The sequence below is a fragment of the Cyanistes caeruleus genome, chromosome 16 (assembly GCF_971803275.1).
Source record: "Cyanistes caeruleus chromosome 16, bCyaCae1.hap1.1, whole genome shotgun sequence".
In the NCBI taxonomy this organism is placed as follows: Eukaryota; Metazoa; Chordata; class Aves; order Passeriformes; family Paridae; genus Cyanistes; species Cyanistes caeruleus.
The window spans coordinates 7,386,392-7,400,022 of NC_141716.1; the positions used below are offsets into that span (position 1 = coordinate 7,386,392).

General features: G+C 56.6%; 1 protein-coding gene across 4 annotated transcripts; it reads left to right on the plus strand.

The window, feature by feature from the left end:
• The first annotated feature begins 510 nt into the window (after positions 1-510).
• Positions 511-13,631, plus strand: HM13 (histocompatibility minor 13). 4 transcript variants are annotated; one of them, XM_023945122.2, is made up of 14 exons: positions 513-751; positions 2,039-2,137; positions 3,344-3,426; positions 4,533-4,621; positions 5,379-5,464; positions 5,575-5,700; positions 7,590-7,647; positions 8,183-8,266; positions 8,603-8,639; positions 9,625-9,727; positions 10,478-10,563; positions 12,259-12,386; positions 12,528-12,717; positions 13,349-13,631. In XM_023945122.2, the coding sequence occupies exons 1-14, from the start codon at positions 572-574 to the stop codon at positions 13,428-13,430; spliced, it is 1,431 nt and encodes a 476-aa protein (XP_023800890.2). In that variant the 5' UTR covers positions 513-571; the 3' UTR covers positions 13,431-13,631. The 4 variants fall into 4 exon arrangements, with proteins under 4 accessions (XP_023800894.2, XP_023800890.2, XP_023800891.2 ...); XM_023945123.2 differs by lacking the exon at positions 12,528-12,717; XM_023945125.2 differs by lacking the exon at positions 12,259-12,386.

Consider the following 13,631-nt stretch of genomic DNA (forward strand, 5'->3'; position numbering starts at 1 on the left):
AAGGCTTGGTGGCACAGCCCAGCTGCCAGTGGCTTGGAGTATTTGCGAGGAAAACACACATTTCGGCCAATTTTCCAACAGAGGCCTGGTCCCAATCCAGGGGAAGTGGGGACCAGAGCGTGGGGAGAATTTGCTGCCATTTATAAGTCATTTTACAGAGGGGCTGTTTGCTGCGAGCACGGGTGGGCTGGGAGCAGTCAGGGGGATCCCCAAGAACAGGGGTGCAGATCCTTGGGAAACGGTGAAGGACATGAAATCCCAGGGCAGCCCAGGAGCCCCCGACCCAACTCGCTCGAGTCGGTGACACCTGGAGCTGCCACCTCCCCGTCCCCGGGGGGCTGCGGGAAACCGGGACCCCTGCCCGCAGGGACCTCCTCGGGCTCCCGCCGCCCCTCACGCAGCGGAGCTTGGGCAGGGAGGGAGGGCCGGCCCGGGGGCGGCGGCGCCGGGCTCTGCCCTTCTCCTGGCACCGGGGCCGCCGGGGCGGGGCCGGCTTCAGCGCCGCTACGCGTGACGCACTTCCGGTCGGTAAGGGGACGTGTCGGTGCGGACCGCGGTGGGAGCAGCCGCCATGGAGGAGCCCGCGGCGCACAACGGCAGCGCCGCCGGGGCCGCGCCCGGGGCCGGGACCCCCAGCCGCCCGCCCGCTACCCCCGAGGGCATGGCGCTGGCCTACGGCAGCCTCGTCCTTATGGCGCTGCTGCCCATCTTCTTCGGGGCGCTGCGCTCCGTCAGCTGCGCCAAGAGCAAGGTACCCCCGCGGCTCGGGGCTGCCGGGCCTATAGGCCTCGGCCCCCCCCAAGGGTCCCCCCCCGGGCGCTCCGTTCCACGGGCGGACCGGCAGCTGCATGTCCCTGGCCCTGGAGGCGCAAGGGACCCCGGGGAGAGAGCTGGCTTCCCCCGGGGCTTCTCCAGCCACGTCCTCACCGCCCCGATAAATTCAAGTGCTGCAAAACACAACCGTCCCTTGTCCCTCCTCGAGAGGAGCTGTGTTGGGGGGACTCGTGTGTGGCTATGCCCCGCGGCACGGGGGCTTCTCCTGCCTGCACACCCTGTTCTGTCCCGGTACTCCTCCCGCTGTTCTCTGCATTTCATAGCAGGGTTTTAAATCCCAACAGTCGAGCTGCTGTAGCTCAGGAGGAAGGACTGTTTTACGCAGCCTGATCTATTACTATTTTTAAAATCCCCTTAAGCCTCATATTAAAGGCTTCAGCTGATCTTGGGGGGCTTCTGGAGGCCCAGGCGGTGGGGGGCTGTGAGCAAAGCCCAGCCGTGGTTCAGGGTGGGGGGTTCTCCTCTTTCGTTCTGCGGGGAGTGGCAGGAATTTGGGCCCTTCTGTGCTGCTGGGCACAGCATGACAACTGCTGTGCCTGGGATAAGCTGCACAAGGGCTTTTGAGGTGCCCTCGATCTGTGCTGGCTGCAGGTGTTTGCCTGAGTGAGATTAGATCTCTGATCAGCAGCTACCTGGGCCTGGAGCGGGCAGGGAACGAGCAGAAAACAGGCAGCCCTCTGCCTCCTCTGAAAGCTGAAGGTCTCCCATGGGAAATGTCTTGAAAGGGGCTGGTTGAACTGATGCAAAGATGTCTTGGAAGGAGTTTGTAAATCTGGGGCTTTTAAGTATAAGAAATATCCCAAGAGCAAGGTGAAGGATGAGAAGGTGACTGGAGAGACGCGTCGTGCACAGGGTGATCACAGATGGTGGCACAGATGGGACTGGCTGGGCGTGAGCGGTGAGGGAGCCCAGCTCCCCTCTGGGCAGGGGAGAAAGGAACAATGCCAGCACAGGATTTTTTCCTTCTCCAAGAGGAGAAAAGCAGTAAATTGTGGCTGCCCTGGGAAGTTTTTTTGGTTTTGCTGGCTTGTGTTTTCCATCTCAGGCTCTGCCTCTGACACAGCCTCACCTCCAGATATAGTAGGGGCCCGTGGGTGTTTTGTCCCTCTCAAAACCACTGTGGAGCCCTGTATTTTCACCCCCTGCTCAGGTGTGAAGCCAGAGCAGGGGCTGATCCATTCCTATTCTATCCTTCTCTCCCCAGAACTCTTCAGAGATGCCAGAGACCATTACCAGCCGAGACGCTGCTCGCTTTCCTATTGTTGCCAGTTGTACCCTCCTGGGACTCTACCTCTTCTTTAAAGTAAGTGAGTGGCACTGGAGCTGGGGCAGGACGTCCTCCTGCCTGGCAGGAGCTCCCATAACGGGGTGACTCTGTTTTTGGCCCTTAGTGTTGGGACAGAAGGTGTGTAAGGCTGCACAGATCGAGCTCTTCGGTGTCACCATGCAGGAGGACGTCAGTTCTTGCCTGAATTGTCACAGCTTGGGGGAAATCGGAGCCTGTTTGTGCACAGGTTGTTTCTGGAGAGCTGCCGAGGAGCAAACAGCCCTGAGCTCTTCCTGCCCCCATGGGCCAACCTTACAGGGCACAGGTGGAGCCAGAGGGTGCCAGGGACTTTGAGGGGCAAATGCTGCTGGCTCTGTGTTGTGCTCTGTGCTGTGGTCCTAGAGCCACTTAGACTGCAGGCCTGAGGGAGCCCCTGTGTGATCTGTCTTTTAGCTGTTCAGAGCCCACAAGCAGAATCAGATGGCCTGAGTAATGGATGAGAACTCTCAGTAGCATGTGCTTGTGGTGGTGTGGAGAAGTTATCTTGGCCAAGACCTTGGGCTGCCCATGCAGGTCTGGCACATGGTTGAGCTCCCAGAGGGCTCTGGGGAGCTGCTGCACAGAGGGGTCCTGTGGGCATGGCAGCTTCCAGCTATGCTGTTTTGGGATACCTGCAAGGTGCCAGGGTGCTCCTGGCTGGGCAGGAGGTGAAGGTTAAGGTGCAGAGTTGGGAATGGTACAGGGCAGTCCTTTCTCTGCCAATGGTTGTGTGCCATGTGCTCTCCAATTCCAGCATCCCCCTTCCAGGAGAGCACGGAGGGTCCCACTGATATGTAGGGGTGTGACTCAGTAAGGGAGCATGTGACTTGGAGGGCAGGAGTTTTAATAACACCCTGTTTAATTAGGGCAGGGGATGCTGCTCTTCCTCTGGGCCTGGGCAGCCCCTGGGATCAGTGCCTCCTCTCCCTGCTCTGCAGGGGAAGCTCTGGCCTCCTTTCTGCAGCACTAGAGTTATTTTTTGACCTGAGCAGCTCACAGATGCGCGACAGCTCAGGGGCTCATTGTGCTTGTTCTTTGAGCACTTGGCTATTTCCAACATATTCTCTCTCAGCATGCAGGAATTTGGGTTATTATAGCTATTCTTCTCATCTCCCTGGAGCACTGACACAGCAGCTGCCAACAGGAGCATGAGGATGGGGAGGATGCTGTGGTAACTAACCCCTCTGTGGTTTTGTCTTGCAGATATTCTCTCAAGAGTACATAAATCTTCTGCTTTCCATGTATTTCTTTGTGCTGGGGATCCTGGCCCTGTCCCACACTATCAGGTACAGCACAAGGATGGCTGTGACTGGGGCAGGGCTGCCCAAGGCTTCAGTTCATTTTAATGGGAAAGTTTTAGGGCATCACTGCCCTGCAGCAGAGCCAGGTCTTTAGGGTATTTGCCCAACCTCTTACAATGTTGTCCCTTGGTGGTGGGAACCAAAGCCCTGGGGGTACTGGGCCAGCACCCCCTACAGCATCATGGAGAGAGCTTGTGGAGGTGTCAGTGGACACCATCATGCGACAAGGCCAACTCACCCTAAGGAGCTTCTCTGGCTCAGAATGACAGAATCGGATTATCCTGAGTTGAAATGGACCCAGAAGGATCAAGTCCAACTTCTAAACCTCCACAGGACTACTCCAAAAATCCCACTGTGTTCCTGAGAGTGTTTTCCAAACAGTTCTTGAAATCTGGCAGGCTTGAGGCCATGACCACTTCCCTGGGGAGTCTCTAACAGTGCCCAGCCACCCTTTGGGTGAAGAGCCTTTTCCTGATATCTAGCTTAAACCCTTCTTGGCACAGCCCTTGCTGCCCTGCAGAGGGAAGAGCTCTTCAGCACCCTTACTTGGAAGGGTGACACAGGCAGCTGGAGCTCATGGTGATGTCCCTGGCCTCTTGTGGTGATGCGTGGCATGAGTGTTGAAAGCTCAGGCTGTTTCAGTAACTGAAAAAGTTTAATTGGTTTCCTGTTTCATGAGCTCTGGGGTGCTGGGGACCAGATGCTTTCCCTAGACCGGTGCTGGGTAAGGGCTTTGCTCTGCTCCTGGGTCTGCAGTGCTGGGTACCTATGCAGTGCTGCACACTGACTATGCTGGGCACCCAGAGGGTTGCTGGGGGGCACAGGGCATTTGTTGGGGTCTGGGGTGAGCCCTCCTTTCTTGTGGGTGATGCTCTGTTTTCTTGCCCTGGAGTATTTTGGGAATGTCACATATAGTCAGATCAGATCTCAGTGCAGGATGAGTTGCTGTGGCTCCTGCCAGTCCCTGATGGAGCAGATGGTGTTTCCCCAGCTTGGGAGGGAGTGTGGGTCCTCCTCAAATGCAGAGGTGCTGGGCAGTACATCTTGCAGGGTTTCTGTCGAACTGCCCTTCTCTACACCTCTCGTTTCAGCCCCATGATGAACAGATTCTTCCCTGCAAATTTCCCCAACAAACAGTACCAGCTCCTCTTCACCCAGGGCTCCGGGGAGAGCAAGGAGGGTACGTTGGCTCGCCGGTCCTTCAGGGGAGCCTGAATGTTTTCTGCCTTTACTGTTCTTTTTTTTTTTCCTTTTTTGTTTCTTTTTTTGGTCTTAAGACTCTCAGGCCATTGAAACAACCTTCTCAAAGACTTGCCTCTTGCTCCCTGCTGAGAGCTTCCATAGCCAGTGTGAGTCCCATGTGTCCCTGCAGAGCTGGGCTGGCATTCTGCCTCTGTGCTGCCTCTGGCTGGCTGGGAGACCCCAGAAACACCTCCCAGAGTGCTGTGGGGATGGAGCTATGGCTGTTGATAAATGCACAGCCTTTATTTAAGCCCCTTGGAAAGCATTGTGTTGCCTTATCTGTGCCAGATCTTTGCACTGGCAGGAGATGCTTTGATAAGTATCCTGCCTTGTAGTAGCTTTACTGGTAAGGAGTATTTCTGGTGATACCACCAGGAGTTAACTGGCACAGGAAGAGGGAGAAGGTTTGTCTCTCCCTGCCTTAGGCAGTGCCTGAATCCAATTTCCTTATTGACAGCAGGACTGTGGATGCTGTCCATGTGCAGAGTCTGGCTGAAGGAGAAGGTCTGAGCTTTCCAGGGCTCACTGCTCATTCCCAGGCAGTTTGCACGTGTGTACCACGGCTACAATCCCCTTGTTTGGGATGTAAGCACTGAGCTCTGGGCTCCCCAGCTGTGGAATCACTCATCTCAACCCTGCACGAGAAGGGGAGCTGCCTGGCCTGCCCCAAATCTGACTTCTCTGTTTTCTTGCAGAAATAGTGAATTACGAGTTTGACACCAAGGATCTCGTGTGCTTGGCCTTGAGCAGTGTTGTGGGGGTCTGGTACCTGCTGAGAAAGGTAAGTGAGGCACAGCTGGGGACTGGGCTGGATTGGACATGGACTCATTTCCATGCGAGATGGGGTTCTGTGTACAGCAGCACCCAGATCTCCTTTTCTGTCCTTCTCAGCACTGGATTGCCAACAATCTCTTTGGGCTGGCATTCTCCCTCAACGGGGTGGAGCTGCTGCACCTGAACAATGTCAGCACTGGCTGCATCTTGCTTGGTGGCCTCTTCATCTACGATGTGTTCTGGGTAAGCAGGAGCATTTTGCAGGCCATTGGTGGAAGCATGTGCCTGGCATTCTGCCTTTCTGGAGGCACCATGCTGGCTGGTCGCACACTTGAAAACAGAATTTTCACTTTCTCAGCCCAGAGGGGTGTGGCAGGGTTGATGACAGAATCCACAGTGGCAGAATGTGGCTCATCAAGTGTGTTTTCTTTCATTCTCTCACTCAGAGAGCCCAGAGCTGGCAGGGGCCTCATCAGGGCTATGGTGGGGTACTCTGTGTGTGTCATATCCAGTCCTGTATTCCCCACTATGGTCTTCCCAAGGTCTGGCAGATGTTGGGTGGGCCGGAGGCTGCTCTGGGGCACACTGAGCCTGCTTGTATGAGCTGTGCCTTGGCTCTGTCATCTGCTGGTTTTGTTAGTGTCCTTCTGGTCTCTTGCACAGAGGAGCAGACCCTGGAATGCCTCCAGTCCCTTTTCCTCAGCCAGTGCTGCACCCTGACTATTTAATTTTGAGGTTTTCCTTATTTCTTGCAATGTATTTGAGCTGCTTTTGTAGAGGAAAGGTGTGGGGGGAAGGCAGGAATGCAGTTGTGCTCTCTGCTCCATGCATGGGAGAATGTGTCTCCTTGTAACATCCGTATTCCTCAGTCCTTCCTGCTGCCTCCACCTTCTGAATCACCATATTTCCAAATGTCTGAGAGCCAGAGACACTGAGGTCTGTCCAGCAGCTCTGCAGCTGCCTGTGTGATCCTTCCATATTTATGCCTGGCTACTGTGGGTTGTTTTGTACTTGGCCAGTGGTGCCCCTGTTTCCCATGCTCGTTAACAGTCTGGGCTCTGTGGTTTTTTCGCCTGTGGGCCACTTCCTCCACAGCTCTCAGCTGGAGAGGACTCAGACTTCTGCCTTAGCACACCTGGTGCCCCAGGCCCTGCTTAGTGTGCAAGTGTCTTCCCAGTGCTTTGGGGACAGTGAGTGCACCCTCTGCTCTCCACTTGCTGGCTGTCTCCCACCTCAGCTTCCCCATGGATCAGAGTATTGCTGGACACTTAGGGAAGGGCTGCCTTGGAGGCCCTCGTACTGTGCCCCTCTGCAGGAGCTGGTCACTTGGATCTTGGCGTGGATTCAGTCACAGTCAGATCCCAGGAGGGTTTCAAGGAGAAAGGAGATCTCAATGGGTTGATGCTATTGCCCCCACGTGCTCTTGAGGGGGTTTGTGATGTTTTTCCCTGATCCCAGTGTCGAGTCCTGTCACTCCATGGCAATTCTCAGAACTTGCTGCACCTTATGGGAGTTAATCTGATGCATTAAGATTTCCCTTTAATCCAAGGCTCTGGGATCTTGCTCATCCAGTGCTGACCAGAGCCTGTTTTTTGTGCCTCCTGAACTGGAGTCTTGGAGATGGAAAGGTGCAGAGATCAGGGTGGCTGCCCTCAGTGTTTACAGTCCACCCCCAAATGCTGCCAGTATTTACAGCTGATAGGGCCATGAAAGTAAATGACCTCAGAGCAAACTGCAGCTGATCTGACACTTGCCCCTGTACCTGCTGGAAGGTCCCAGGCTGGGACACTGTGCTGGAAGCCTCTGCCCTCCAATTGGACTTTACTGATTAAAGCTGACTGATTAAAGCTGAACTGAGGTGCAGGGCTGGGTGGTGGGCAGCAGCTCTGCCATCTGAGTGCTGTCCCCATGCTGTTCTACGAGCAGGACAGTCATGAAGTAGCCACCTCCCCCAGTGCCATTGTATGCCTCTACCCCCAGACAGTGTGCTTGCTTTACAGGGCTCCTGCGCTCTCATTTTGGCTATTTTCTGGCACTGAGGCCACTCACTCCTGGCCCTGGGGTGAGGCTGTAGCTGAGAGTTTGTGTGTGTTCCTGTGCAGCTGTGGTCACCTTGGACTCCTCTGTTCTAGGTCTTTGGCACCAACGTAATGGTGACAGTTGCCAAATCGTTTGAGGCCCCAATAAAACGTGAGTAGATCTTCCCTGTGTGCTGGGGTCTGTTTTGCTGCAAGCCCTGCCCAAGCACCCTTCACCTCTGCAGATGGCTCAGGCTGGGATGTGTGCAGGAACATTTCTTGCTAGTGACCTCTCCTCTCTGTCATTTGCCAGCCTGAAGCCAAGGCAGGTCTCTGGAAAAGGAATGTTTTGTAGAGCACTGGTGTGTCTGGGTCACTCTGCACCTTTAAAGAGTGCAATTTCACCTGCTTATAAAAACAGTCCATACCAAATAAACATCACCAAAAAAAAACCAACAAAGCCAGAGAGCCCCTAAACAGCAGGAGGGGTAAACTGGTGCTGCTGTGGAGCATGCAGTAGTTTGGGTTCTGGGACCTCTTGGTTTCTTGTCCTGGAATTTCCCAGAAAAAACAAGGAAAGCTAAAGGGAAAGAGGGGGGCTGAGGGCAGGGACAGGTCCTGCTTTGGTCCCTGTTTTCCAGGCCCAGTAGGGCTGGGGTCTGCTCAGTGGGGACACTCCTCACTGTGCCTCGCTCTGCTCCTTGCAGTGGTTTTCCCTCAGGACCTGCTGGAGAAGGGGCTGGACGCCGACAACTTCGCCATGCTGGGACTGGGAGACATTGTCATTCCGGGTGAGGACAGAAGAGGAAGGACAGGACTGGGGTCTCCTTTGAGGGAGCTGCGGGGAGCTGAGCAGGTGCCTGGCTCTGCCCTTGGCCAGCGCAGCCCTGCGAGGGTCCCCCGGTGGGTTGGGAGTCTCCCGGCAGGTCCGGGTGCTGTCCCGGTGCCGCGTGCCACGAGAGGGCACTGTCACCCCGGGCACGGCACTGACACACTGCGGCTCTTTCCCTGCCTCCCTCAGCCTGCCCTGCCCCTCCAGCCCCTCGCTGTCCCTTCCCTGCTCCTCTGGCCCCTCGCTGTCCCTTCCCTGCCACTTCCAGCCCCTCATTGTTTCCTTCTCCCCGCAGGGATCTTCATTGCCTTGCTGCTGCGGTTTGATATCAGGTGAGCAGGCAGCAGGGAAGGGTCTCTGGCAGGTTGGATCTTGCAGCATATTTGAGCTGCTTTTGTGGAGGAAAAAAGGGAAGGGGGAGCCAGGGGCACAGTCATGTGCTCCATTCTGGAGCTGGGTGTGGGGACACACCAGGAGGTGTAAGGAAAAGCTCTTGGAAGAGGGGGCTGGCTCTGTGGGTATGTCCTGAGCACTAGGGGTGAGTGGTTGAGTTCAAGCATAGGTAGGGCGGGCAGCATAGGGATGGGGATCGGGGCAGCAGCACATAGCAGCCCCACAGAGCCTCACCAGCTCCCTGGAACCAAGGACTGGAGGGCAGTGAGAGGAAGCAGTGACAGCGTGGGAAAGAGCCGAGGGTGCTGGCACCTGGAAAGTGCTCGTGTGGATGCAGATTGGTTCCTGGCAGTGCTGGCTGCCTCCAGGTTGCCACTGATTTTGGAGGAAGCAGCTCCTTCCCACACAGGGAAGCTGCACCTACAGCTGGGCTGCAGCAGTTGCCCCACACTGAAAGGCTCCAGGGGACAGGGTGCTCTGTGACTGTGGTGGTGTGGCCCCACTCCCACTGCTCTTGCACAGACCCTCTGGTTTGTGCCAGCTCTTCCAGGTGTTACCACCCACATCCTGCCTGCACCTGCTGGGAATCCCAGTTCCTGCAGCCTGCCCTGTGATAAAATAGCAACTGCTGAGAGCCAGGGACAGGCTTATCTCCACCAAGACAATGGGATGTTCTCCCTGGGTCCCAGCTCCAATTCCTCCCTTCCCAGTTGCCATCCAGCAGGATCACTTGCCTTCTTCCTTTCTCCAGCCCCCCATCTGCCTTCAGTCCCACACTGCTCCCACAACAGCAGGGGCTGCACAGACAGAGCATCGCTCCCCACACTCCACTGTGGTGAGAGATGGCTAAGAGTACCAGGCCAGTTACATTTTGGCCACTGGCATTCCAGACCGGAGTCACTGAGCTCTTCCCTTTCCCTACAGCCTGAAGAAGAACACGCACACGTATTTCTACACCAGCTTTGTGGCCTACATCTTTGGGCTGGGCCTCACCATATTCATCATGCACATCTTCAAGCATGCTCAGGTGAGCTCCACCCTGTTGGCTCCTGTGGATGCACATCCAAGTGGGTCAGGCCAGCTTGGCCATGAAGTTCCTGCATCCTGCCAGGAAAAAAAGTAGATTTATTCCTTCTCTTGGCTTTGATTTTCCAGTTCCTGCCTGTACCTTTCCCTGCCCAAAGCTCCTGTGCCCAGCTGGAGCAGAGGTCTGCTTGGGGCAAGGCTCCTTGTTTCCAACAACATCCCCTCAGCCGGGGGCCCTGTTTGCTGCCAAGTTGCCCTGAGCACCCACTGCTCAGGGGCTCTAGGAGCCCATACACTGTGGTCTGCACTGGGCCTCTTGGTGTGTTCACGGCCCACTGGGACCTCACAGCGAGGATTTTCACAGAATCCCAGAATGGTTTGGGAAGGGACCTCGGAGACCATCTGATTTCCAGTCCCTGCCATGAGCAACCACTAGACCAGTCTGCTCCATGCCCTGTTCCAACCTGGCCTTGAACACTTCCAGGGACTGAACATCCACAGTTTCTCTGGGCAGCTTGTGCCAGAATCTCACCGCTCTCACAGGAAAGAATTTCCTCCTAATATGCAATCTAGCTTCATACTGCTGCAGCTCTAACTTACCTCTTGAAGCTGCTTTTTGGATTGTTAACTGCATGTGTAGCCATATGACAGATACCATAGATGCAGAGGGGACAAGGCCATGAGATCTCCTTGCACTTTTCCCTTGGGGTGATTTGTGGTTCGGTTTAACAGTTGTTTTTCTTCCCCACAGCCTGCGCTGCTCTACCTGGTCCCTGCCTGCATTGGATTCCCTCTGCTCGTGGCCTTGGCAAAGGGAGAAGTAACCGAAATGTTCAGGTGAGCCTCAGCTGGCGATGGAGCTGTTTTGCCGGCGGCTGTGCTGGAGCACATGAAGCGTGCAGATGTTCCCACGCCTGGGCACAGCTGGAGGGACGGGTTCATCTGGGCATGCTCTGGGTGTGCGCTGGCACGTGCGTGGGTGGAGGGAGCGGGTCTGTGTTTGTACATGCCGGGCCTGGCTCCAGCCGCCTCCCAGGAGCTGGGTGGGAGCTGTGCTGTGGTACCAGCAGGCAGCACCTGGTATTGCTTTACGCCCCAGTGACAGACGCTTCCCATGCGCTGGCAGGCAGGGGAGGGTGGGACTGCACACCTGGTGTGGAGATACTTGGTCATCTTGTCCCAGGGCCTGTGGGTGGGGAAAAGTGGAGCCAGAGCCGGCTGTGAGAGCAGCCAAGGCTGATTCAAGCACATCCCGACCTCCCCACCTGGGCAAAGTCTCCTGGTTTGCACAGTGTCTCTGCCCCAGACTGTGGGTAGAGAGGAAGGGGGCTGGGCTGTTGTACTCAGCTGTTCTCAGAGCCTGTCTGGGCTGTCAGTGGGCAGCTCTGGCCTCCTGCCTGAGAGCTGTTTCTCCATCATGCTTGAGACTTGGTGGTGGCTCAGTACAGTAGTGATGGTTGATACAGAGGAGGGGATCAACCCTGCAGAGAGGGATCCTAGAGCAGGGCTGTGTACCCTCCAGCCTCCCCAGTGCCCCAGCCTAGGGAGCATTCCTGAGCTCCCAGCCGGCTCAGAGGGAAACTGGGAGAAACGGGAAGCCAGCTGTCCTCCCTCCTCCCTCCCCTCCCCTGGGAGATGCAGGTATGCATGTTCCCAGAGGCTCTCAGCTGGGCTGTCCCCAGCCCTGCCGCACCTGCCCCTCCTTTGATGTTTGCTTCTGACAATTGCTGCTGCAGGCACTGAGTGTCCTGGGATCGTCCTTCCTGTGCACCTGGGATCCTGCAGCCGCTTTCCCCAATGCTGTGACTCACCAGCTGACAGCAGCAACACCTCCTGCCAGGAAACTGGGGAGAGATGAGCTGTGAGGCCGGGCCCACTGGGCAGCAAGGAGTGCAGGGAGGCTGGCAGCCAGGAGCTAGTGTCCTCCCAGAGCAGTAGCACAAGCTGCACCAGCAGCAAAGTGTTGCCAGGGCAAGGGCAGGATGCTGGAGGGTTGCAAACCTGACAGCCCCTGGGGGCCAGACCTCCCTTGAAGTAGCTCCAATTGCAGACAGAGGAAGTGGAATTCAGAGGGACCGGTGCCTGGAGGGTAGTGGCTCCCACTGCAGGAATCCCACCAGGTGTAGCTCTGCTGTGCTGCTTTGGTGTGCCCTGATCCTCCCTGAAGCTGGCAGTTCCTGTGGTCTTTGCCTGCACATGACGGCTCACAGCAGTGAGGGTCTGCAGGCAGGGTGGGAGTGAGCAGATCTGTGCTGCAGGCCCAGGGAAAGGGCCACCACTGATGGTGGAGCAGAGGTGGGTGACACTGGGATCAGCTCCATGGCTCTCAGCCTTGCCAAACTTCCCTAAGCTAGGCAGGAAGCTCCACTCTGCCTCCCTCAGCAGCGGGAACCCATCCTGCCCCCAACATATGCTGTGGGCTGCTGTCCTTGCGTGGCAGGACAGGGTCTGCTGCCTCTCTCTGTCACCTGCCCAGCTCCTGGGCTGCTCCACTACTGCTACCTCCCCACTGCCCAGGCTTGCTCTCCCTAGGTTCTGGCTGTCTGGCTCTGCTCATGCCAGTGGGAGCTGCCTCATGCCCGAGTTTCAGTGCTCACTATTCCATGCTGCAGCCCTGTCCTGGAGTCTGCAGGCAAGGAGAGCCCAGCTTGTGCGAGCAGGTGAAGGGGGGGTGCCAGGCTTCCTGCACAGGGCGGTGCATTCTCGGTGCTCTCACTCCAAAACTCTTCTGCTTTTTCTCTCTCTCCCCCCACCCCTTTCTGTCCTTGTCTTTCCCTTCCTGCTTCCTCTCTCTCCTGCAGCTATGAATCCTCTGCTGAAATCTTGCCTCACACACCAAGACTTACCCACTTCCCCACGGTGTCTGGCTCGCCGGCCAGCCTGGCTGATTCCATGCAGCAGAAACTGTCCTGTCCCCGCCGACGCCGGCAGCAGAGCCCTAGTGCCATGTAGCCACTGCCGCTGGGGCCCCTTGTCTGTCTCTCTGGCCAGGTAGGGGCAGGTCCTGGCTCTCCCTGGCCCAAGCTTTCCCTATTCCCAGCTCTCCTCGCTCCGTGGACAGAGGCTGGAGCTGTTGCTGTGCTGTTGCGAGCCAGCTTCTCCCCCATTCTGAGAGAGGAGACTGGGAAGGGCAAGAAGGTTTGACATCCCAGACCCTGTCATTTCTGCATGGAGCAGCATTCCAGTTTCCTTAGCCAGAGCCCTGGGGCCATTACTGGAGGGGGTTTGCAGCCAGAGGACTGAGACCCTGGGAGGGAACACTGCTGTTGGTCTTGCTGCAGTTCCCGTTAACCGGCCCCACTGGCACCAGTGTTCAGCCAAGGAAAGCATGTGCTACCCAGGGTATCCAATAGTGCCCCTGGGAACAAGGACAGATCCCCGGGCATAGAGCTGGCCCATGGCTGGGTCCACCTTATCCTTGGAGATGTCCAGGGGGAATGCATCCCTCATCTCCCTGCCTGGGCTCTGCCCCATGTGGCTTCCTGTGCTGGGGACTGATGGCCGGAGCCCAACTTGTCCTCAGCAACAGCAGGGTAGAGCCCAAGGCCACAGGCTGGGCTCTCCCCACAGGACTCTGTTCCCAGAGAGGAGCTGGTCCCACTCATGTCCCTCTTGTCCCCAGCTATGAGGAGAGCTCAACCCCCAAGGAGGCGCCAGGGGCTTCCAAAGAAGAGCCAACAGAAGCCTCCAAGAAGGAGAAGTGACCTTGCCTGTGGGCCATGCCCAGAGCTGCTGGGCTGGGTCCCTTCAAGACCCTCTGCAAGTGACAGACGACGAAACAATTGTGCAAGAGCATCGTGTTGTGTGTGTCGGAGCAGCCACCCAGGTGGGGTATCGATGTATGCCGGTTTTTAAATTTTGTATTGTGCATTTGCTTTCTCTCATATTAAACCATATTGAAGGAA

What these genes read in the sequence shown, in the direction of transcription:
- HM13 (XM_023945122.2), top strand. Translation starts at nt 572, where the DNA reads ATGGAGGAGCCCGCGGCGCACAACGGCAGCGCCGCCGGGGCCGCGCCC. An exon ending in TCTGGTACCTGCTGAGAAAG is followed by an intron (nt 5,465 to 5,574) that starts GTAAGTGAGGCA and finishes TGTCCTTCTCAG; the next exon opens with CACTGGATTGCCAACAATCT. An exon ending in AGCCCAGCTTGTGCGAGCAG is followed by an intron (nt 12,387 to 12,527) that starts GTGAAGGGGGGG and finishes TCTCTCCTGCAG; the next exon opens with CTATGAATCCTCTGCTGAAA.